This window comes from Cervus elaphus, chromosome 2 (assembly GCF_910594005.1).
Source record: "Cervus elaphus chromosome 2, mCerEla1.1, whole genome shotgun sequence".
In the NCBI taxonomy this organism is placed as follows: domain Eukaryota; kingdom Metazoa; phylum Chordata; class Mammalia; order Artiodactyla; family Cervidae; genus Cervus; species Cervus elaphus.
The window spans coordinates 17,598,468-17,624,110 of NC_057816.1; the positions used below are offsets into that span (position 1 = coordinate 17,598,468).

Genomic DNA, 25,643 nt, shown 5'->3' on the forward strand with positions numbered 1-25,643 from the left:
GTAATGTGCATATGTTAATCTGAAGCAGCTCATTTCTCCCTGCCCCACACTTGCCTTTCCAAGTGACCAGAAGTTCCTTTTCTATTATTAGTCTGTGAGGCAGTGTCTCTTTGGGAAAGAAGTTCATTTGTATCCGTTTTTACCTAGAAGTGATATCATAGTATACTTGTATCTCCCTGTCTCCCTTACTTCACTTGGAAAGATCATGTCTACTTTCTTTTCTGTGGCTGGACTTGGCATTATGTCCTACTTCTTTGTGGTTGAGAATTATTGCATTGTGTATGTCATCATTTGTATCCATCATCTGTCATGCTATAATCAGCTTGCTTCCTTGTCTTGGCTGTTGTACCTAGTGGGGCCAAGATAACACGGATATACATAGCTTTCCAATTTTTTATTCCGTCTGAATTTATGGCCTGGCATGGGATTGCTGGTTCCTGAGGTACTTCTATTTTATTTTTTAATGAACCTACATACTGTTCTTCCTACTGGATGTACCTATGTACATTGCAAACAGGAGTGCAAGGAGGGTTCCCTTGTCTCCACACCCTCTCTAGCATGTATAGTTTAAGATGTTATGAGAGGCCATTCTGATCAGTATGAGTAGCCACCTCACTGGACTTCTGATTTGCCTTTTTCTAATAATTTGTGATGCTGAGCATATTTTTCTGTGCCAGTTGCCATCTGTAGCCCTTCCTCGGAGAAATATCTGTTGATCTTTTAATGGACCGGAACCTGGTGGTCCAGAGTCGACGATGAGAAAGTGAAAGAAGGAAAGAGGTTAATATTCCCTGGGTTACGCAGCCGGCTTTTGTGTTCCAGGGATCAGCCAGAAATAGAGAGAGAGAGAGAGAGAGAAAGAAAGACACAGGGACCCAAGCTCTGATGGAGCAAAGGTGCTTTACTGAATTCTGTAAGAGTATATATACCAGTAGCTTCTTTAGATAAAGATCAAGAGACCAGACTTTACAAGTTTACCAAGGAAGCAAGGAGCAATAGAGGCCAGAAGGCCAAGAGGCGATCCATAACAAAAGAGGGTCGTAAATAGTTACTTATCACGTATAGAAAAACTAAGGAAGGAAATGCATGGATTCCTCAGCCCCAGGAGAGGCTTGCCTCTCCTCCTAATTTCTGAATATTCAGGAATTAAAAAGGAACAGAGGATTCTTGACGGATCCAGAACAGCACACAGGAAGCTTCCTGTTAAATGCTTCCTGACAAATATCCATTTCAATCTTTGGCCCATTATTTCCTGGGTTGTATGTATTTTTGATACTGAGTTGCAAGATCTGTTCATATGTTTTGGAGCTGCATTTCTTGTGGGTATGTCCAGTGGGTTATATTTTTCCTATTCTGATCCTTTTCCTTGTCTTTTGTTATGGATTTCATTGCTATGCAAATACTTTGAAGGTTAGTTCGGTCCAGTTTCTGATTTGTGATTTATTTTTTATGATTTAAAAAAGTGGATCCACACAAAAAAAATCCTGCAATTTATGTCAAATCATGCCCTGGTTATATTTTTCTTAAGAATTTCATAGTACCTGTCCTTACATTTAGGTATTTATACAATCTGGAGTTTATTTTTTTGTACAGTGTTAGGAGTAATCTAATCTCATTGTCATTTTTATGGCTGAAGGAAGCTTCACAGTGTCTTCCATAGTGGCTGTTACCAATTTATATCCCAAGTATCAGTGAAGGAGGGTTCCCTTTGTCTCCACACCCTCTCCAGCACTTATTGTTCATAGAATGTTTGACACGGCCATTCTGACTGGTGTGATGGGATACCTTGCTGTAGTTCAGATTTGCATTTCTCTAGCATTTAGTACCGTTAACATCTTTCATGTGATTTTTTTTTTTAAAGGGTGTGAGTTAAACTTACCACTTGAAATTGGCTTCTTAAACTCCTGTCTTGTTCTGGATTTGTTTTCGATTGCTACCTTTAGGACATTTCTCTAAGGCAACTGTTTTTTCACTTTCAACCCTTGGATCCTTGTGAATATTACAAGCTCAGCAGCACAGCTCTTCTTGGTGGTGTTACAGAAAATGGCCAAAAGGGAGCAGCATGTCTCCATGGCACAGTCTCTCTCCCCACCCCAACCACCCCACCCCCCCACCACCCCCATAGTTTCCTTGTAATTTTATATTGTAATATAGCTGATTTCTGATGTTGTGTTTGTTTCAGGTGTATAGGGACTTGATTCAGTTACACATAGGTGTTTATTCTCTTTTCGGTCCTTTTTCATATATAGATAATTACAGTATGTTCATAAACATCCCTGTGCTATTAAGTATGAACTTTGATCACCAACATACGTTAATTCCAAACTCTTAATTTCTCCCGCCTGTGTATCTAGGCTGGGGGCTCTGCAGTGGGCAACAGGCAATACAGGCTCTTTGCGGAGACACTCTACCTGCCCCCTGCTCCCAGCTCCCTCAGCCCCAGGACACTCCAGCCTTGGGACACAAGCCACTGGCTCCAGGGATGTGACACCAGCCCAGGTCACTATGGCCTGAGGGCAATAGAGTCAGCGTTTTTTTTTCTTTTTTTCTGTTTTTTTCCTTCCATTTGAACTGGAGTATATAGGTGAATTCCAATCTTTTTTTTTTTTTTTTCCTTTTCAAATACTGCAACTGGTTCATTTCCACATACACCTATACATGTTTCTTGGGGGGCTCTTTTTCCATATAGGTGATGACAGAGTGTTCGGTATGCTTCCTTGCGTTACACAGAGGGTCCTGGTGTTACACAGAGGGTCCTGGTGACTTATTATATAAACAGTAGTGTGCATATGGGCTGAAGCAGCTCATTTCTCCCTGCCCCACATCTTACTTTCTTGGCAACCAGAAGTTCCTTTTCTAAGTCTGTGAGGCTGTGTCTCTCTTTGAAAGAAGCTCATTTGTATCCATTTTTAGAGACACCTTGATGTGATATTATATGATACATGTCTCCCTCTGTGTCCCTTACTTCACTTGAAATGATGTTTACCTCTGTGAATGGATTTGGCATTAGAGCCTACTTCTTTATGATTGAGAACTGTTTCGTTGTGTATACGTACCCCACCTTCTATATCCATTCATAAACCCTGGTCCATGTAGCTTGCTTCCTTCTCTTGGCTATTGAACCTAGTGGAGCCAAGATTGCAGGGCTGTGCTTGTCTTTTCAATTTTTTATTTTCTCCGGATTTATGCCCAGCCTTGGGATTGCTGGGTCCTAAAGTAAATAACATAAATAAGTTCTATGTTATTTTTTAATGAACTTCCATACTTGAAAGGTCGGGGCATGCCCCCGGGAAAGTGCTACAAGGCAAATTCCGGAGGCTGGCTAAACTTTCAGGGGCTGGCCCCCTGCAGCCTGGTCCAATCAGGTACCAACACAGCCCTCGGACACTGACCACCGCTGTAGCCCGCGCTTTCTTCCTTATATGAAAAGACCTGGCCTGGACGCCCTGCCCGGACTATAAAACCCCTCCCCACCCCTCATACCTTGCAGACTCCCTTTGTCTCCTCACTCACCAGCCCCCCGGGAGTTCTGCCCGAGAGCGAGAGCGACGCTTAATAAAAAGGCCTTTACCACCGGTCCTTAGAGGCGGCTTTTTCTTTCTCCCGCGGCGTTTTCTAACATCTGGCGCCCCAACGTGGGGCTCGGGTTGAGGGGCCCCCGGCACTCGCCGTTGGGGCCCCCCCTCGAGCTCCACCGCCGCGGTAGCCCCGGACCCAGGCGGCTGACCAACCCCCCGGACGGCAGGATACGGGGTAAGTCCCTTCGGCTTTGGGGCCTGCCTTCCCTGGCGATCACTTCCTAGGGCTCCGTAACCAGTGCGCACTTACTGGGCCCTCCCGGTCACCAGCCGGTGGGGAGACGTCCCCAGCGGCTGAGTAGACCTCCGGCTTCGGCCTCCGGCTCCGGCCTTCCCGGTCACCAGCTGGTGGGGAGACGTCCCCAGCGGCTGAGTAGACCTCCGGCTTCGGCCTTTCCGGGTCCCTGCGGCCGTGAGGAAGACGTTCCCCGCGACTACACGGACCTCCGGCTCCCCTCGACTCGTCCGAAGACGTTCGGACAGCGGGGGTTGCCTCCACGCCCTGTGGTCGCCATGGGATCGACAGCCTCCAAACCCGATCCCCAATACTCCACCCCCTTAGAGTGCCTGCTAGCTAACCTGCGGACTCTAGGGCTAAAGAGAGATATCCGTCCCAAGCAGCTCACTTTTCTGTGCTCACAGGCCTGGCCTCAGTATTCCCTAGATAATGGCTCACAATGGCCAGCCACAGGGACACTAGACTTTGACGTCCTCCGTGATTTGGATAATTACTGCCGGAGAACGGGAAAATGGTCTGAGGTCCCCTATGTTCAGGCCTTTTGGGCTTTGCGCTCTCGCCCCACCCTGTGCACTACGTGTGCTCCTAGCCAGATCCTACTCACCATGGCCCCCCCGACTCCACCCTCCCGAGCTAAGCCAACCCCTCCCGCTTCTGAGTCCTCTGCTTTCTCTGTTCCCCCAGAAGATCTGGTGGCCCCCCCTCCCTACGCCTCTCCCACGGCCCCCTCCCCTTCCTCTCCGGTTCCTACTCCCTCCCCTTCCACTCCGGCCCCTCCTACCTCTTCCCCCTCCTCTCCGGCCCCTCCTAACCCCTCCCCCTCTAACCCTACTCCGGCCTCTTTTGCTCCTGTTCCCGCCCCTGAGGCTTCACCGCCGGCCCCAGATTCTCCGGCCATTAGCCCTATCTTGTATCCTCCCCTTCCCCCCGTCACTCCCTACTCGTCTCCGGTTAGCTCCCACACTCGCTCCCATAGCAACCCTCCAGGGGCCTCCCCTCCCCCTCCCCCAGCCCCGCTACTCCCTCTGCGGCAAGTGGCCGGAGCCGATGGCCTGGCCCAGGTCCACGTCCCCTTCTCTCTCCAGGACTTAGCACAGATTGAGGCCAAGCTGGGATCCTTTTCCTCCAACCCCACTCAGTACATTAAGCAGTTTACTGGTCTGACCCGCGCCTATGCCTTAACATGGCAGGACATATATGTCATCCTGGGATCTACCACCACCCCCGAGGAGAGGCAGGCCATTTGGACGGCAGCCAGGGCTAAGGCCGACCAGCGGCATAGTGCCAACCCCTCCCCCGAGCGCCCCCCGGGAGCTCAGGCAGTTCCTGACACCGACCCTGATTGGAACTACCAGGAAGGGGGTGGCGGCCAGCTGCGGGTACGCTATATGATAGAGTGTCTCCTTGATGGGATGGAAACGTCCTCTCATAAAGTGGTAAACCTCCTCAAACTAGATGAGGTGACTCAGGGGCCCGATGAAAACCCAGCCATGTTTCTTAATCGGCTGACTGAGGCCCTTGTTCAATACACCAGACTGTCCCCTGAGTCCCCCATGGGGGCAGCTACCTTGGCCAATCGTTTTATCTCCCAATCCGCACCTGACATCCGAAAAAAACTGGCCAAGGCTGAGGATGGCCCTCAGACCCCTATTCGAGACCTGGTAAAAATGGCCTTTAAAGTTTATAACGCCCGTGAAGAAACTGCTGAGGCCAGCCGAAAGGCAAGGCTCAAACAAAAGGCCGAATTTCAGGCAAGCCTCCTAAACCAGCAAACCCAGGCCTTGGTAGCAGCCCTCCGGCCGGCGGCGGGCTCGGGGCCCCAAAACCCCCCTCCGGGGGCCTGCTTCAAGTGCGGCCAAGAAGGACACTGGGCCAAGATGTGCCCCAATCCGCGGCCTCCTTCCAAGCCATGCCCGTTGTGCAAACAACGAGGACACTGGGCTAGTGACTGTCCCCGGGCCTCTCGGGCTCCGACCTCTAGGGGCCGGAGACCAGAGCGCCCCAGGGAGACCTCCTGCCCTCCTCCGGCCTCGGAACTGCTGAGCTTCAATGATGACTGATGCCGCCCAGACTCGGGGACCCCAATAACCCAAGCCGAGCCTACGGTAACGCTCCAGGTAGCGGGTAAGTCCATCAACTTTCTAGTTGATACGGGGGCTACCTATTCGGTCCTTTCCTCTTTCGGGGGCACTTTACGTCCTTCCCAGGTTTCGGTTATGGGCATTGATGGCCAACCCTCGTGTCCACTCCAAACCCAACCACTGTTCTGCCAATTAGATTCCTGCCTATTTACCCACTCCTTTTTGGTCATCCCCTCCTGCCCTACTCCTCTCTTGGGAAGAGATATACTCGCTAAGCTGAAGGCCACTCTTCACCTGACTCCAGGATCGGCTCCCACGTCAGGGGCCTTCCTAATGTTACTTGTTGACCCCCCAACCTCTTCTGTTAATCCTGAGGTCTGGGACACCCGAGTCCCGGTGGTGGCTCGGCACCACCCTCCAGTCCTCATCCGGCTAAGAGACCCCACCTGCTTCCCAGCCAGGCCCCAGTTTCCTTTGTCTACTCATAACCTCAGGGGACTAAAGCCCATCATCGACCGTCTCAGAGGACAGGGTCTTTTGATCCCCACGACTTCCCCCTGTAACACACCCATCCTTCCTGTTCGAAAGGCTTCAGGAGACTACCGGCTAGTGCAGGATCTCCGCCTGATCAACGCGGCGGTGGTCCCTGCCCATCCACTTGTCCCTAACCCCTACACTCTCCTTTCTTCCATACCTCCCAAAACCTCTCATTTCACCGTCATTGACCTCAAAGATGCCTTTTTTACCATCCCACTCCACCCCGACTGCCAATTCCTCTTTGCTTTTACCTGGACTGACCCCGACACTCAGCTTACCACCCAGCTCACATGGACTGTACTCCCTCAGGGGTTCAGAGACAGTCCCCATTACTTCGGACAGGCTCTGTCCCGAGACCTGGCCAGATGCTCGCTCCGCCCTAGCACCCTCCTCCAATATGTAGACGACCTGCTCCTTTGCAGCCCCTCAGAAAAAACCTCCCGACAACATTCTGCAACTCTTCTTAATTTCCTTGGCTCCCAGGGTTACAGAGCCTCACAATCCAAGGCCCAACTGACTCAGACTTCTGTTGTCTATCTAGGCCTCAAAATCACCCCTACCACTAAGGCCCTGACGGCAGATCGGTGTAGCCTCCTCAGGTCCATCTGTCCTCCGGCCAACGGAGACCAGATATTGTCCTTCCTAGGACTGATGGGGTTCTTCCGACACTGGGTCCCAAACTACGCCACCCTGGCCAAACCCCTATATGCCGCTGCTAAAGAGACTCCCACAGGACCACTGTCTTCCCCCACTGAAGTGACTAAGGCCTTCCACGCTTTACGCTCAACCCTATTGGCTGCACCCCCTCTCTTTCTCCCAAATCCCAACTATCCACACCATCTATACACTGATGAAAAGGGAGGGATAGCCTTTGGAGCCCTGGTGCAACCGATTGGCCCCGAACTGCTGCCTGTTGCTTACATATCCAAACAACTTGACCCCACAGCCAGGGGATGGTTCCCCTGCCTGCGGGCACTAGCGGCAGCAGCAACATTGTACGCTGATGCTAAAAAGCTGATTCATGGTCAGCCCCTGACCATCTTCTCACCTCATCGCCTTGGCGATCTTTTAGCCTCTAGATTTCTCTCTGACCTCAGCGAATCCAGGCTCCAGCAGTTTCACCTGGTATTTTTGGACAATCCGCAAGTTTCCGTGAGTCATTCTCCACAATTAAACCCGCTTTCTTCGTTGCCCTCCCTCCCCCTCTCCTCAGAACCCCCAGCCCACTTATGCTCAGAGGTCCTTGAGTCCCTTATGCAACCACCTCACAACCTGTTTTCCGAACCTCTACCAGATCCAGAGCTAACTTTGTTCGTCGATGGGAGCTCAAAGCGAGATCCTGATGGAAACCGAAGGGCGGCTTATGCTGTGGTAACCACCCGAGAAGTCCTGGAGGCTCAGCCCTTGCCACCCGGGACGACCTCTCAAAAGGCTGAACTAACAGCCCTAACTAGAGCCTTACACCTAGCAAAAGAAAAAAGGGCCAATATTTACACAGACTCCAAATATGCCTTCTTGATTGCCCATTCTCACGCGGCAATCTGGAAAGAGCGGGGCTTCCTGACCACTAAAGGATCCCCCATCTGTAATGCCCCCCACATTATTCGACTGTTAGATGCCTTATCTCTGCCCAAAGAGGTCGCTATCATACACTGCAAGGGACACCAAAATACTCATGACAGTGTCGCTCTGGGTAATAATATGGCAGATCAAGTGGCTCGACAAATCACCTTACAACAAGCCCCCGAGCCCTTGCTGACTTTGAGATCCACCCTCAACCCAGATTATTCCAGCGAAGAAGCCAGAGCCTTGCTGGCACAGGAAGGGGCTCAGAGGCACCCGTCGGGATGGATACTACTCCATAATAAACCGGTGCTTCCTGAGCGCCAGGCTAAGGCCATAATATCCCAAATCCACAATACCCTCCACATCGGGCCAAGGGCTCTCTTTTCCTTTCTCAGCCCTGTCTTTTCTCCCCTACATCTCAGACAGACCATATATGCGGTCCACCGCTCCTGCCTAACCTGTGCTTCCACCTCTCCTCAAGGAGGACTCCGACCCCCACAGGAGACTCACCAGCTAAGGGGACATATGCCCGGACAAGATTGGCAGATAGACTTCACTCACATGCCCAGACATCGAACCTACCGCTATCTGCTGGTCTTGGTGGATACCTTTTCAGGATGGGTCGAGGCCTTCCCCACCGCCCGAGAGACGGCAGCGGCGGTGACAGAAGTCTTGACGACCCATCTCATTCCCAGATTTGGGTTGCCAAACTCCCTTCAGTCTGACAATGGGCCTGCATTTATCTCACAGATCTCCCAGCAGGTGGCTACGGCTCTGGGCATCGACTGGCATCTCCACATCCCCTATCGGCCCCAGTCGTCAGGCAAAGTAGAACGGGTGAACGGCATCATCAAGACGCACCTGACCAAGCTTGCCTCAGAACTGCGGCTGTCTTGGGTCGACCTCCTTCCTCTGGCGCTCACTCGCATTCGCACCACACCACACTCCAAAACAGGTTTGACCCCTTTCGAACTGCTCTACGGCAGGCCCTATCTCCTGACTCACCTCCCAGAGGGAGAGGCTCCCCCACTTGCGGGGTACCTCCCCCTCTTCTCCCTCCTACGATCCTTGCTGAGAGAACACGCAAACCGGGTCCTGCCACAACCGACAGACGACGAGGGGCCAACTCAGCCTCTGGCCCCGGGAGATCAGGTACTGCTAAAAACCTTGAGTCCCCGCCTGCTACAACCTCGCTGGACGGGGCCCCATACTGTAATCCTCACCACTCCCACGGCAGCCAAACTGCTGGGACACGAGCCCTGGTATCACCTGACCCGGCTCAAACGAGCTCCCCCGGGTCTCCCAGAGACAGGGGCGGCCCCGGCCCAGGCCCCTCCTCTCAATTACTCCTACCACTCCACCCTCACGGGGCCGACCAAACTGACCATCACCCGAACCCCTCTGTCGTCAATCCCAAAATAATTGGGGGACCACATCCTGATATCCGATGCTGACCTGGCATCACCCGCTGTGGCTGCTAACAATCACAGCTCTGGCCATACTTTTTGCCATTAGATTAGCGGCCGCGGCCCCCCGCAATTGGTCCTCCATTCTTCGACTGTCCCTGGCCCTCACATACCTAGCCATCTGCTTCCTACTCCTGGGGTGCTATTCCCTTGGGACACCCTGACCTGGTTACCGGCTCCATCCCTACGAGACCCACGAGGCTGGTTGTCCGCCACACCCCCTTCACCCCAACCTCAGAACAATGCGGGACTCTCTACTCTGGGTTACTCTGGGGGTACTGGGGGTCCTGGAAAAAGGGGGGCACACCTACCAAAACCCCCACCAGCCTTTTCAAGTCACATGGATCTTAAAAAATGGAGAGACCTACGAAGAGCTAAACCGGACCACAGCTACCCAACCGAAAGATAAGTGGTGGCCGGACTTATATTTTAACCTTACAAAATTAATCGAACAATCAGGATACTCCAAGTGTAGGGTCAGGTCTCTCGGGTTTTATGCCTGCCCGGGACATCAGCGAGAAAACATAAAAACCTGTGGGGGAATGGTGAGCCGCTACTGTAAATCCTGGGGCTGTGTTACTTCCAATGATGGGTATCGGAAGTGGTCGGTGACCAGGCCAGACCTGATCAATATGTCCTTCACGGGTCCTCTTCCAAAATCAGATTGGCAGGGACGACCCTCCAACCCAGGGCAATGCAGCGACCAGATCCGACTATCATTCACACAGCAGGGACGGACTGAAAATAGATGGATTTCCGGGCTGTCCTGGGGGGTAGTGATATATGATACCTATGGTACGGGAAGCAATAGTGCAACATTGTATGTTCAGCAAGTCCTACAACCCGCCCAGACCCAAGTTATGGGGCCCAACCAGATTATTACACCCCCCCGCCCCTCACCACAAGGGACAAATGCCGCAAATGTTGTGACCTCGCCTACCCCTACCCCCTCTCTTCAGCTAACCCAGACAGACCCACCAGAAACCCAAGAACCCCTGTGGGCCTTGATCAAAGAAACCTACGGGGCCCTTAACCACTCCAATCCTAATGCGACTCAATCCTGCTGGCTTTGTTACACCTCACACCCACCTTACTACGAGGCCGTGGGCTTAAATGCCACCTACAACTTATCCACTCTCTCTAACCCACCACAGTGCTCTTGGGGAGACCGCAAGGTGGGCCTTACCATGAAACAAGTATGGGGTTCGGGGACCTGCTTAGGCACGGTTCCTACAGATAAACAAACCCTGTGTGCCCAGACTGACAATGACACCAACTTCACCGACAAGACCTATGTCATTCCCGAAATCGGGGGGTGGTGGATATGCTCACGGACTGGGCTGACGCCCTGTCTCCATTTGGCTGTCTTCGACCAGAGCAGAGAATTCTGTGTCATGGTAGTAGTAGTACCCAAGATTACATACCACCCAGAGGAGGTCCTCTACAACTTTTGGGACCAAGATACCCCAGCTCCCAGACATAAGAGGGAGCCCGTTACAGCTATTACTCTAGCAACACTGTTCGCCCTGGGGGCGGCCGGAACGGGCACGGGCATTGCTTCCCTGACTACACAACATCAGGGCCTAATCACCCTGAGAGTCGCCATTGATGAAGACATTGCACGAATAGAAAAGTCTATGATGGCCTTGGAAAAATCCCTAACCTCTTTGTCAGAAGTGGTGTTACAGAACAGACGAGGCCTAGACCTGATTTTTTTACAACAAGGGGGCCTCTGTGCAGCCCTCAAAGAAGAGTGTTGCTTTTACGCAGACCATACAGGGGTAGTGAGAGAGTCCATGGCCAAAGTAAGAGAAGGACTAGAGCGCAGAAAGAGGGAACGGGAAGCCCAGCAAGGTTGGTTCGAATCATGGTTCCAAAACTCCCCCTGGCTGACCACCCTGCTCTCGACCTTAATGGGACCACTCATAATCCTCTTGTTGCTCTTAACTTTCGGGCCCTGTCTCTTAAATAAGCTCTTGGCCTTCGTCAAACAGCGGCTCAACACGGTTCAGCTGATGGTATTGCGACAGCAGTACCAAGGGCTTCCAACGGACACTCTGTGACAAAATTAACGGCAGACGCTCCCTGTCATCCCGGCCACACGCTACCCCTCGCCGCCCCCGTTCAGCAGGAAGAAGCCAGAGAGAACCGGCGCCCCTTGTCCTATAACTAAAAGGCCGGGATGAAAGGTCGGGGCATGCCCCCGGGAAAGTGCTACAAGGCAAATTCCGGAGGCTGGCTAAACTTTCAGGGGCTGGCCCCCTGCAGCCTGGTCCAATCAGGTACCAACACAGCCCTCGGACACTGACCACCGCTGTAGCCCGCGCTTTCTTCCTTATATGAAAAGACCTGGCCTGGACGCCCTGCCCGGACTATAAAACCCCTCCCCACCCCTCATACCTTGCAGACTCCCTTTGTCTCCTCACTCACCAGCCCCCCGGGAGTTCTGCCCGAGAGCGAGAGCGACGCTTAATAAAAAGGCCTTTACCACCGGTCCTTAGAGGCGGCTTTTTCTTTCTCCCGCGGCATTTTCTAACAATACTGTTCTCCCTTATGGATATACCTATGTACATTGCAAACAGCAGTGCAGAAGGTTTCCCTTCTCTCCATGCCCTCTCTAGGATTTATTCTTTAAGATGTTTTGAGACGGTCATTCTGACAAATGTGAGGACTTACCTCATTGGACTTTTGATTTGCCTTTTTCTGATAATTCATGATTTTGAGAGGGGTCAAAAATCACTGCATAGTGAGTATAGCCATGAAATTCAAAGTCACTTGCTCCTTGGAAGGGAAGTTATGACAAACCTAGAGAGCATATTAAAAAGCAGAGACATCATTTTTGCTGATAAAGGTCTGTACTCCAAGCTATGATTTGGACCAATCCATTCAGATGTCATGAATGGATATGCGAGTAGATCACAAAGAAGTCTGAGCACCAAAGAATTGATGCTTTCCAAGTTTGGTGTTGGAGAAGACTCTAGAGAGTCTCTTGGACAGCAAGGAGATCAAACCAGTCAATCCTAAAGGAAATCAATCCTGGATATTCATTGGAAGAACTGATGCTGAAGCTCTAATACTTTGGCTACCTGATGCAAAGAGCTGACTCAGTGGAAAGATCCTGATGTTGGGAAAGATTGAAAGCAAAAGGAGAAGTGGGCAGCCCAGGATAAGATGGTTATATAGCATAACTGACTCAATTGACATGAATATGAGTAATTCCGGGAGATAGTGGAGGAAAGAGGAGCCTGGTGTGTTGCCATACCCGGGGTCACAAAGAGTTGAACAAGACTTAGCGACTGATCAACAACAGTAATTCATGATGTTGAGCATCTTTCATGGGCCAATTGCAATCCATAGGCCATCCTTGGAAAAATATCCATTTTGATCTTTGGCCCATTTTTTTCATAGGTTGTATGTGTTTTTGATATTGAGTTGCAAGAGCTGTTTATATGTTTTGGAGATGTATTCCTTGTGGGTATGTCCAATTGGAAATATGTTTTTTGGTGTTTTTTTGGTGGTGGGAACTCGGGGGGGGGGGTATCCTTATCTTTCATTTAGGATTTCCTTTGGTATGCAAATGCAAATAGTTTGAAGGTTAGTTTGGTCAGGCTTCTGATTAGTGGTTTATTATTCACTATTCTAAAAGGGCTTCACAGGTTGTACTAATAGTAAAGAATCCACCTGCCTTTTCAGGAGACTCAAGAGTCATGGTTCGACCCCAGGGTCAGGAAGATCCCTGGAGAAGGGCATGAATACCCACACCAGTATTCTTGCCTGGAAAATTCTATGGACAGAAGAGCCTGGCTGGCTACAGTCCGCGGGGCTGCAAAGTGTTGGACACAACTGAGCGACTGAACACACACTTCATTCTGAAATGTGGATCCACAAAAAACATGCTGCATATTTTGTCAAATTGTGTCCTCTTTATATTTTCTCAAGAATTTCATTGTACCCATCCTTACATTTCTTTATTTATACAATTTGGAATTTATTTCTATGTGAGGTTAGGGAGTATTCTAACATCACTGTTGTTTTCATGGTTGAGATAATCTTCACAGTGTCCTCCATAGTGGCTGTTACCAATTTGCATCCCAGGTATTGGTGGAGGAGGGCTCTCTTTGTCTCCACACCCTCTCCAGCGCTGACTGTTTGTAGAGTGTTTGACAACGGCCATTCTGACCGATATGATGTGATACCTCATTGTAGTTTGGATTTTCAGCTCTCTAATATTTAGTGATGTTGACATCTTTCACATGATTTTTACCTACTGCTCTGGATCCTTGTGAATATTAAATGCTCAGCAGCACCGCTTTTCTTGGTCTTGTTACAGGAAATGGCCACAAGGTGGCAGCACTTCTTCGTGCCACAATCTTTTATTTTTTTTTCCCCTCTGTAATTTCCATGGGCTTCCCTGCTGGCTCCAAGAGTAAAGAATCCGTAATTTCCTCGTTATTTCATATTGGAATGTACCAGATTTCTGATGTTTGTTTCAGGCGTACAGAAACTCAATGAATTTATATATAGACGTTTATCTACTCTTTCCAGTCCCTTTTCACATTAGATGATTACAGAGTGGTCAATACACTTCCCTGTGCCATTCAGTATGTGCTTTTGATCACCCATATGATATATGTACACATGTGAGAGTTGGACCATAAAGAGGGCTGAGTGCTGAAGAATTGATGCTTGTGAACTGGAGAAGACTCTTGAAAGTCCTTTGGGCAGCAACGAGATCAAACCAGTCAATCTTGAAAGAAATCAACTCTGAATATTAACTGGAAGGACTGATGCTGAAGCTGAAGCTCCAATACTTTGGCCCCCTGATGCGAAGAGCTGACTCATTGGAAAAAGACCCTGATGCTGGTAAAAACTGAAGGCAGGAGAAGGGGACGACAGAGGATGAGATGGTTGGATGGCATCACCGATTCCATGGGCATGAGATTGAACAAACTACGGGAGACAGTGAAGTCAGGGAAGCCTGGTGCGCTGCAGTTCATGGGGGCCACAGAGAATCAGACATATCTGAGGGACTGGATGAACCAACAAAGGAACAAATGTGTATAGGTTAATTCCAGACTCTTAAATTTATCCTGCCTATGTCAGAGGTTCGGGGCTCTACAGAGGGTAACAGGCACTCCAGGTCCATTGTGGAGATGCACCACCTGCTACATGCTCCAGGCTCACTCAGCCCCAGGACACTCCAACCTTGGGACCCAAGCCAATCAGCCTACAGGGATGTGATGCCCGCCCAGCTCACTATGGCCTGAGGGAACTAGAGTCAGCGTTTTCTTCTTTTTTTTCTGTTTTTTTTTTTTTTTTAGCTAGTATATATATCATTTGAGCTAGTATATACAGTATATCATTATTTGAGCTAGTATATATAGGTGAATTGCAATCTTGTTTTTTTTTTTTTCTTTTCAATTTACTATAACTGGTTCACCTCCACATAGATACATGTTTTGTTTTGTTTTTTCGGGTTCTTTTTCCATACAAGAGATTACAGAGTGTTGTGTAAGATTCCTTGTGTTATGCAATGGGTCCTGGTGTCTTATTTTATAAATAGTTATGTGCATATGTTAGTCTGAAGAAGCTCATTTCTCCCTGTCCCACATCTTACATTCTTGGTGACCAAAAGTTTCTTTTCTAAGTCTTTGAGGCTGTGTCTGTTTTTGAAAGAAGTTCATTTTTATCCATTTTTAGATTACACTTATGAAGTGGTATCATGTGATACTTTATTTCCCTGTTTCCCTAACTTCACTTAGAATGATCATGTCTACTTTTTCTGTGATTGGACTTTGCACTATATCCTACTTCTCATGATTGAGGTATGCTGCGTTGTGTAAATATACCCCACCTTCTGTATCCATCCATCTGTGCTTTTATAATTAGCTTGCTTCCCTTCCTTGCTTCTTGGTATCTTGTGGGGCCGAACTCACATGGGTATACTTCTCTATTAAAATCTTGGTTGTCTTGACCCAGCTGCCTGAACTCTACCCAGTCCAGACTAGAGACCCAAGCTGCTCAGGCTCCGGGGATGGGATAGAAGTCAAAGTCAGGGAGGTTGGAGGGAATAAACTAGGCATTGCTTTTTTATTCCTTTTCTTCATGCCCATGCTATGTTGGAGTATAGTCGATTTCCAGTTTTGGGCTGGTGGTCAAGGTACAGCTACTTTGATTCAGTTATGACATATACATGCAGCGTATCTGTTCTTTTTTGGATTCTTTTGCTAAAGACGTTATTGCAGAAGGTTGAACAAAGTACCCTGTGTTAAACATCAGGTCCTTATGAAGTATCTATTAGAGATACAGATTTTTTGTGTATGTGGAAGGAAGAAAAGGAAGGAGATAAGTTTTGTGAATTATGTATTAATATTACAGATATAGATTTCTATGTGTATATTGTTGTTGTTCAGTAGCTAAGCTGTGTCCAACTCTTTGTGACCCCATGGACCACAGCATATCAGGCTTCCCTGTCCTTTACTATCTCCTGGAGTTTGCTCAAATTCATGTCCATTGGGTCGGAGATGCTATCTAACCATCTCTTCCTCTGCCTCCCACTTTTCCTCTTGCCCTCAATCTTTCCCACCATCAGGGTATTTTTCAATGTCAGCTCTTCACATCAGGTGGCCAAAATATTGGAGCTTCAGCATCAGACCTTCCGAGGAATGTTCAGAGTTGACTTCCTTTAGGATTGGCTGGTTTGATCTCCTTGCAGTCCAAGGGACTTGCAAGAGTCTTCTCCAGCACCACAACTTGAAAGCATCAGTTCTTTGACGCTCAGCCTTCTTTATGGTCCAACTCTCAGATCTGTCCATGACTACTAGAAATACCATAGCTTTGACTATATGGACCTTTGTTGGCAAAGTGATATCTCTGCTTTCTAAATGCTGTCTAGGGTGGTCATAGCTTTCCTTACAAGGATCAAGTGTAGTCCACCAGGCTTCTCTGTCCATGGAATTCTCCAGGCATGAATACTGGAGTGGGTAGCTATTCCCTTCTCCAGGGAATCTTCCTGACCAACAGATCGAAACCAAGTCTATATTTCACATATGAACTTATAGGTGCATATTTCATGTATGAAGGTAGAATTTTTTATATTTCATGTATGAAAACATAGGTACCTATTTCTTATATGAAAATAGAATTTTCTGTACTTCACTTATGGATATATAAGTGCACGTTTCACTAATGAAAATAGAAGTTTCCATATTTCACATATGAAAATATCATTGCATATTTCACATAAAAATAGAATTTTCTATATTTTATGTATGAAAATATAGGTATATACATTTGTAGAGTGAACTCATTTGCTATCGTTCTCTAACCAAAAGAATAAAAACTTTACTGTAACTTAAAATGATACTAAGTCTTATAAGTTGAGCTTGGTAAAATGTGAGTTTTACCTAGACTTCTAGGGCAATAGCTCTCAAATATCAGTGTGCTTCAGATTCACCTGGAGGGCATGTTAACCCCAACTGTCCGATGTAGTTCCAGAGTTTGTGAGCTGATAGATTAGCAAATATTAGTCTGGGGACCACAATACAAATAAATGTGCCTTTTGAGTAACTGTGCTTTTAAAGACTTAAAATAACTCTTCTAACTCAAGTATACTGTCTTACATCTTAATGCATTCAAAAGTCTTAATTTGAAACTAGAATATTGCTAAGTGATTTCTATTTTAGAGCACTGTGACCTGAAATCACTATATAGGCATCAAAAATGATGCTATATAAGGTGTTTTGTCACAGAACGCTGACAGAAGCAACATAGCTTTCAAAAAAACCATGTTCTTTCTGTAGCTAATTGGCTTGACTTGACTAGTTCTTTGTGAAGCAAAAATTAAGAGTAACACTGCTGTATGTGATTTTTAAAAATCTCATCAAAATTAGCTTCTTAATGGAATCTTTATTATCTTCTAATTTAAAAATTCTCCCATTTTTATTTTTTAGCTCTTTTTGATTATTTTTGTGTTTGCAGCCAGCCATCAACTATTTTTTAAATTGAAGTACAGTTGATTTACATTACTGTATTTCTTTTGGGTGCACAAGACTGTGATTCAATATTTTTATGGAAAATTATATTTTTAAGGGTATTATAAAATAAAGGCTATATTTCCCTGTGCTGTATACTATATCCTTATAGCTTATTCATTTTTCACATAGTGGTTTGTATCTCTTAACCTTTTACTTCTGTCTTGTCCCTACAGCCTTCCTCTCCCCACTGGTAACCACTGGTTATCTATATCAGTGAGTCTGTTTCATAGGTAAGTTCTTTTGTGTCATATTTTAGATTCAATATATAAGTGATATCACATGGTATTTATCTTTGTCTTTGTGACTTCACTTAGTATGATAATCTCTAGGTTCATGTTGCTGAAAATGGCATTTTAACCTTTTCTATATTTCATATATGAAAATATTGGTGCATATTTCATATATGAAAATGGAAATTTCTATAAATCAAATTTGAAAATCATGCATATTTCATATATAAAATAAGACTCTCTTCACATATTAAAATATCGGTGCATATTTCATATATGAACATAGAATTTTCCATACTTCACTTATGAATATGTAAGTGCATATTTCATTAATGGAAATAGAAGTTTATATATTTCACATATTAAAATATTGGTGCATATTTCATATATGCAAATAGACATTTCTATATTTCATATATGAAAAGACATTTCTGTATTTCATATATGAAAAGGTATATACATTTGTAGAGTGAACTCCTTTGCTATTGTTCTTTATGCAAAATAATCAAAGTTTTTTTTTTTTTTTTTTAAAGTCACTCAGTCATGTCCGACTCTTTGCAACCCCATGGACTGTGGACTCTAGACTCCATGGAATTCTCCAGGCCAGAATACTGGAGTGGGTAGCCTTTCCCTTCTCCAGGGGATCTTCCCAACCCAGGGATCAAACCCAGGTCTCCCACATTGCAGGCAGATTCTTTACCAGTTGAGCCACAAGGGAATCCCATCAAAGTTTTACCGTAACTTCTAATGATAAGTTTTTACTATGTGGGCTTGGTAAAATGTGCTTCGCCGGGACTTCTAAGGCAATAGATCTCAAGCTTCAGTGTGCTTCCGTACTTCATAATCACCTGGAGGACTTATTAACTCAAATTGTCAGATTGTAGTTCCAGAGCTCCTCGTTTAGTAGATTTGCAAATACCAGTCCATGGACCATAATGAAAATCATTGTGCCTTTTGAGTGATGCTTTTAAAGACTTAAAATAACTCTTCTAACTCAAGTATACTGTCTTACATATTAATACATACAAAAGTCTTAATTTGAAACTAGAAAATTGCTAAGTGACTTCTATTTTAGGGCATTGTGAACTGAAATTAATATGTAGGCATCAAAAATAATGTTAAAGTGTTTTGTCAGAGAACATTGACAAAAAAAGCAACTTTCAAAAAAAAATTTATTCTGTAGTTAACTGGCTTGACTTGACTACTCTGTGAAACAAATTTTAAGAGTAAAACTACTTTATATGATTATTTAAAATCTCATTGAAAGTAATTTCTTGATGGAATCTTCTATTTTTAAAATTTTGTTTTATTTCACTAACTTCTTTATTGATTATTTTTTGTGTCTGTAGCTAACCATCAGGGCTTCCCTTGTGGCTCAGCTGGTAAAGAAACTGCCTGCAATGCAGGAGACCTGGGTTTGATCTCTGGGTTGAGAAGATCCCCTGGACATCAACTATATTTCTAAACTGAAGTACAGTTGATTTACATTCCTGTATTTGTTTTGGGTGTACAACACAGTGATTCAATATTTTTATGAAATAAACTCTATTTAAAGGTATCACAGAATAATGGCTATATTTCACTCTGCTTACACTATATCCTTGTAGCTTATTTATTTTACAGATAATGGTATGTATCTCTTATTTTCCTACCCCTCTCTTGCTTCTCCCACCTCCCTCCCCACACTGGCAACCATTAGTTCTATATACCAGTGAGTTTGTTTCTGTTTCATAGATAAATTCATTTGCATCATATATTAGATTCCACATATATGCCAAATCATATGATATTGTCATTGTCTTTCTGACTTACTTCACTTAGTAGGATCATCTCTAAGTTCATGTTGCTAAAAATGGTGTTATTTTAATACTTTCTATATGCGCATGTTTCATCTCTGAAAAGGGAATTTTCTATATTTCATATGTGAAAATTGAGGTCCATATTTTATATATGAAAGTGGCGGATTTTCTGTATTTCATATATGAAAATTGAGGTCCTTATTTCATATATCAGTTCAGTTCCGTCGCTCAGTCATGTCTGACTCTTTGTGACCCCATGGACTGCAGCACGCCAGGCTTCCCTGTCCTTCACCAACTCCAGGAGCTTGTTCAAACATGTCCATCGAGTCAGTGACATCCAACCATCTCATCCTCTGTCATCCCCTTCTCCTCCCACCTTCAATCTTTCCCAGCATTAGGGTCTTTTCAAATGAGTCAGTTCTTCGCATCAGGTGGCCAAAGTATTGGAGTTTCAGTTTCAGCATCAGTCCTTCCAATGAATATTCAGGACTTATTTTCTTTAGGGTGGACTCGTTTAATCTCCTTGCAGTCCAAGAGACTCTCAAGAGTTTTCTCCAACACCACAGTTCAAAAGCATCAATTCTTCAGTGCTCAGCTTTCTTTTTAATCCAACTCTCACGTGACTACTGGGAAAATCATAGCTTTGACTAGATGAACCTTTGTTGGCAAAGTAATGTCTCTGCTTTTTAATATGCTATCTAGGTTGGTCATAGCTTTTCTACCAAGGAGCAAGCGTCTTTTAATTTCATGGCTGCAGTTACCATCTGCAGTGATTTTGGAGCCCCCCAAAATAAAGTCTGTCACTGTTTCCATTGTTTCCCCATCTATTTGCCATGAAGTGATGGGACCAGATGCCATGATTGTAGTTTACTGAATGTTGAGTTTTAAACCAACTTTTTCACCCTCCTCTTTCACTTTTATCAAGAGGCTCTTTAGTTTCTCTTCACTTTCTGCCATAAGGGTGGTGTTATCTGCATATCTGAGGTTATTGATATTTCTCCTAGCAATCTTGATTCCAGCCTGTGCTTCATCCAGCCTGGCATTTTGCATGATATACTCTGCATATAAGTGAAATAAGCAGGGTAACAATATACAACCTTGACGTACTCCTTTCTCGACTTGGAACCGGTCTGTTGTTCCATGTCCAGTTCTAACTGTTGCTTCTTGACCTGCATACAGAGTTCTCAGGAGGCAGGTAAAGTGGTCTGGTATTCCTGTCTCTTTAAGAATTTTCCACAGTTTGTTGTGAAGTAGTAAAATTTTCTGTATTTTGTATATGAAATGAGAGTAGCATATTTCATATATGAAAGTGGTTGAACTTTTTATATTTAATACATGAAAACTGAGGTCCATATTTCATATATTAAAGTGGTAGAATTGTCTATGTTTCATATATGAAAGAGTAGCACATTTCATATATGGAAATGGGAGAATTTTCTGTATTTCATATATGAAAATAGTGGTTCATATTTCATACATGAAAATGATAGAATTTCCTTTACTTCATATATGAAAATAGAATGACTGGACAAAAAAAGTCCTGTCTACTGCTGATGATGATGAGACCATGTGCTTCTACAATGAGAACGTTTAGACCTGACCCTGTTCTGTGTGCACTAGGACTGGAGACCTGGGTAGAGACCTGGCCGGGCCTCTGTCCTGGAAAACGCGCCTGCGTCTGAATGTCAGAGCTCAGATGTCGGGGGCCTGGAGCTGAGGTGGGCTTCTCTGGGCATCGTGCTCTTCTCTGAGGGGGTTCCATGGCCCTCCCAGGGGCAGTGCTGCGGCAGGCTCTGAGTCTCTCCCCTGCCAGGTTCACCTTCCCTGGGGCGTGGAGACCCCTCAGGTGGGCTACCTGGTAACATTCCAATTTTCCAGCACATTCAGGTTGAGTAGGGAGGCAGGTTCACCCGGTGAACTGATTCCAGGGATCGGGCAAGAAGTCAGCGGGCAGCAGGTGAGGTTGCCGCTGTGATCTCCTTCCGGTCGACTCTCCTCAGAAGAGAACAGAGCTGCCGCTTGACTTCCAGCCCAGCTCTCCTGTTTTCTCCTCATCTCAGCGGGACAAGACAGACAGAGCCTGCCAGAACCAAGGTAGTGTGTTCACCTCCAGCACGAGCTTTCAAACCAGCAAAAAATCACACAGAACCAAAGTGAAAGCAGGAGGGGCCTGACTTCTCAGGGACCACTGTGGGGAGAGGAGGGGACCCTTCACTTCTTTCTAGGGGCCCGGGAGGCCCCAGGGGCATGGCTGGCTTACACACTGGGGGCCCGCTGACCACAGCCATGGTGTCCTGACCGAGGGGACGTGAGACCCCAGGTGGGGGGCCTGGGGACGGTGTGAGTCTCACCCCATCTGTGTGGGTCAGGATCGTGTGCAGGGAGACCCCACACACAAAGCTAAGAGAGAGGGAAGAACATGCGAGAGCTCCACTTGTGTTTAGGAATCAATACTTTAGTGTGTTCACTTTATACAGGCCTGTACCTGTTTGCCTCTTTACCCCTGAAAGGTTCCCCCTTCCTGGGGCTCCTGGGGACTCCTCAGGTGGGCTATCTGGTAATTATGCCAATTCACCAGGACGAACATGGCGAGAAGGGGGGCAGGCACCTGGTGGATTGACTGCAGGGCACATGGAGCAGGCAAAAAGCCAATGGGATCAGGTGAGGTTGCTGCTGCTATCTCCTTCCAGCAGACCACCCCTACTCAGCAGAGACCAGACCTGCCCCTCGTCTTCCAGCCCTGCGTCTGGCGTGTTTTCTCAGCTCTTCAGCGGGACGAGAAAGGACCGAGCCTGCCAGAACCAAGGTAGTGCGCTCAGCATGATCATGACGGCTGTAGAAACAGTTAATATGACAGCACCAAACGGAAAAGGGGAGGACTCTCTGGGACAATGTGGGGAGAGGAGACCGACCCTGCACTTCTTTCTACCATCCCAGGAGGTTACAGGAACCCCCTCGTTTCCACCTTAGGGGTCCAACCAGCAGAGACCTGGTGTCCTAACCAAGGGTCGCGGGGCCCCAGGTGCAGGGCCTGGGGAGGTGGTGTCGCCTTGGAGACAGTGGACGTGTGTCCCCGGTTCAGTCCTGGGGATTGTGTGGGTCTCACCCATGCACGTGGGTCAGGAACCTGTACCCGGAGACCCCCTGTCTGCTCTTTACCTGCTGTGTGTCTCGTCCCCTCTGAGATTCCCAGCCTCTGAATTGAGGGTGTTCCCCTAATTAACCCGTGGTCCTTTTCCTTCTCTTCATCTCGTTGCATTCACATGAGGTCAGGCAGCTTCTCATGGGTCATATTAATATCACAGCACATCACAGATCCAATTCATAGGGGTCACCACAGTCTGGCTTCCCCTAGACCAAGCCCAGGTAATTTAATTTGTAGTTGAATTGTTATTTTATATTGGAGTAAAGTTTGATTTCTGATGTTTAGTTTTAGGCGTACATGAATTTGATTCAGTTATGCATAGATATATATCTATTCTTCTGTTTTTTCCTGTTTGTTCAGGAGAGTTCCCTTGTTCTATCCAGTAGAATTTTCATTGTCAACTTGATATGTATTAATGTGTATATTTTCATCCCAAACTCTTAATTTATCCCTCCCTTCAGACTTTCTTTTGATAATATAATCATAATCTTGTTTTCTCAGGCTGTGAGTCTGTTTCTTTTTTGTACATTAGTTTATTGGTATGAATTTATAGGTTCCATCTATATGTGATATCTTAGGGTATTTAACTTACCTCATATAAAATGGTAATTTTTTGGTTCATTTGTGATGCTGCCAATATGATTATTTTCTGTTTTATGGCTGAGTAGTATTCTAGTGTATAGATGTACCCCATAGTCTTCATTTTTCTGTCAATGGACATTTTGGTGGATTCTGTGTCTTGGCTATTGTAAATAGTGATGCCCTGAAAATCAAGGTGCGTGTGTCATTTTGAATGATGATTTTCTCTGGACCTAAGCTGAGGAATGGGATCACAGGATCATATGTTATCTCTATGGTTAGTGTTTCAAGGAACCTCCATGCTGTTTTCCACAGCGGCTTCACCATTTGCACTCCCACAAAGATAGTAGGAGGATTCCCTTTTCTGTACATTCTCTGCGGTATTTAGTCTTTGTAGAGCTTTTTGGTGATGGCCATTACGACCAGTGTGAAGTGATACCTTATTGGAGCTTCGATTGGCACTGATATAATAATTATTGATGTGGAGTATCCTTCCACGTGCTTTTACTATTTTACGCCTTGTGAGTACAATTTACCTCTTGAAACTGGCTTCTTGAAACTTGGCCCTGTTTGGAATTCTTTTGCGATGATTTACTCTTTAACATTTCTTGAGGGTAGGTGTCATTTAAAGCCCTGTTGGACATGTGACTATTAGGAGCCCTTCAGCATCTGTTTTGTGGCTTCCCTGCTGGTTCAGTGGTAAAAATCCATCTGCAATGCAGGAGACTAATAGGAGATATCAGAGAAGGCAATGGCAACCCACTACAGTACTCTTGCCTGGAAAATCCCTTGGAGATGGAGGAGGCTGGTGGGCTGCAGTCCATGGGGTCGCTAGGAGTAGGACATGACTGAGCAACTTCACTTTCACTTTTCACTTTCATGCATTGGAGAAGGAAATGGCAACCCACTCCAGTGTTCTTGCCTGGAGAATCCCAGGGATGGGGGAGGCTGGTGGGCTGCCGTCTATGGGGTCGCACAGAGTCGGACACGACTGAGTGACCTAGCAGCAGCAGCTGTTTTAAGGTGTATAAGGTGTATACAAGGTGTATTATTGATCTGAACCAGCTCAATACTCCCTGCACACCCTCCACATTTCATTTTTGGTAACCGTAAGTTTCTTTTCTAAGTCTGTGAATCTGTTTCTCCTTTGTAATGAAGTTCATTTGTATCCATTTTTCAATTGCACCTAGAAGTGATATTATATGACACTCGTCTGTCCCTGTCTCCCTCACTTCACTTTGAATGATCATCTCAAGCTTCTTTCCTGAAGCTGGACTTGGCAGTATTTCCTACTTCTTTATGGTTGAGAAATATCGCGTTGTGTACACGTACCCCACTGTGTATCCACTCAGCTGTGATTTCCACAGTGAGCTTGCTTCTCAGACTTGGCTTTGTACCTTGTGGGGCTGAGATTTCAGGGGTTCCCGTGTCTTTTAAATTTTTGATTTTCTTCAGGTTTACGCCCAGGTGTGGGATTGCTAAGTCCTAAAGTACTTCTATGGTATTTTTAAAATGAACCTCCATACTGTTCTCCCTACTGGATGTTCATATGTAGATTGTGATCAACAGTGCAGGAGGGTTCTCCTTGTCTCCACAGTTCTTCTTTTTAAAATAATTTTATTTATTAACTTATCTTTGGTTGCACTGGGTCTTGCTTGCTGAGTGCAGGGTTCATCTGCAGCGAGCAGAGGCTACTCTCTAGTTCCAGCGTGCAGGCTTCTCATTGCGGTGGCTTCTGGTTGCAGAACGCAGGCTCTAGAGTGCCAGGCTTCAGTGTTCTGGCTCGAGGGCTCGGCAGCTGTGGTTCAAGGGCTCGAGAGCACAGGCTCCATATTGTGGCACACGGGCTTGGTTGTCCCGTGGACGTGGAATCTTCCCAGACCAGGGATCGAACTTGTGACTCGCATTTGCAGGCAGATTCTTAATCACTGCACCACCAGGAAAGTCTTTTTTATTTATTTATTATTTATTCTTCAAGATGCTTTGAGATGGCCATCTGGCCAATGTGAGTGCTTAGCTTATTGGACTCATTTGATTTGTGTCTTTCTAATAACTAGTGATGCTGAGCATCTTTTCACATGCCTAAGTGCACTCTGTAGACCTTTCTTAGAGAAATATCCATTGCAATCTTTGGCCCATTTTGTTTGGGGGATGTATTTATTTTTGACATTGAGTCACGAGCTGTTTGTATGTTTTGGAGATGATGTTTTGGGATTGGAGATGAATCCCATGTGGGCAATTTCCTTTGCAAATCTTTCTTCCTATTCTGAGTGCTGAGCTTGTCTCTCACTTAGGGTTTCCTTTGGAATGCAAATGGTTTTGTGGTTCATGAGGTCCCATCTTCTGATTTGTGGTTTATTTTTCTTTATTCTAAGAGGTGGATACATG

General features: G+C 46.2%; 2 protein-coding genes across 3 annotated transcripts; both read left to right on the forward strand.

Annotated features, from left to right (window-relative positions):
• The first annotated feature begins 6,651 nt into the window (after nt 1–6,651).
• Nucleotides 6,652–9,850, forward strand: LOC122674735. 2 transcript variants are annotated; one of them, XR_006335026.1, is made up of 2 exons: nt 6,652–7,586; nt 7,729–8,520. XR_006335026.1 is itself a non-coding variant. In XM_043873252.1 (2 exons), exons 1-2 carry the CDS (start codon nt 7,086–7,088, stop codon nt 9,420–9,422), a joined length of 1,173 nt encoding a protein of 390 aa, XP_043729187.1. In that variant the 5' UTR covers nt 6,652–7,085; the 3' UTR covers nt 9,423–9,850. The 2 variants fall into 2 exon arrangements, 1 of the variants encoding a protein (XP_043729187.1); XM_043873252.1 differs by lacking the exon at nt 7,729–8,520 and adding an exon at nt 8,751–9,850.
• LOC122706258 (MLV-related proviral Env polyprotein-like) lies at nt 9,709–11,529 on the forward strand. The gene has a single exon (XM_043921350.1). It carries the CDS (start codon nt 9,709–9,711, stop codon nt 11,527–11,529), a length of 1,821 nt encoding a protein of 606 aa, XP_043777285.1.
• The last annotated feature ends 14,114 nt before the right edge of the window (nt 11,530–25,643 follow it).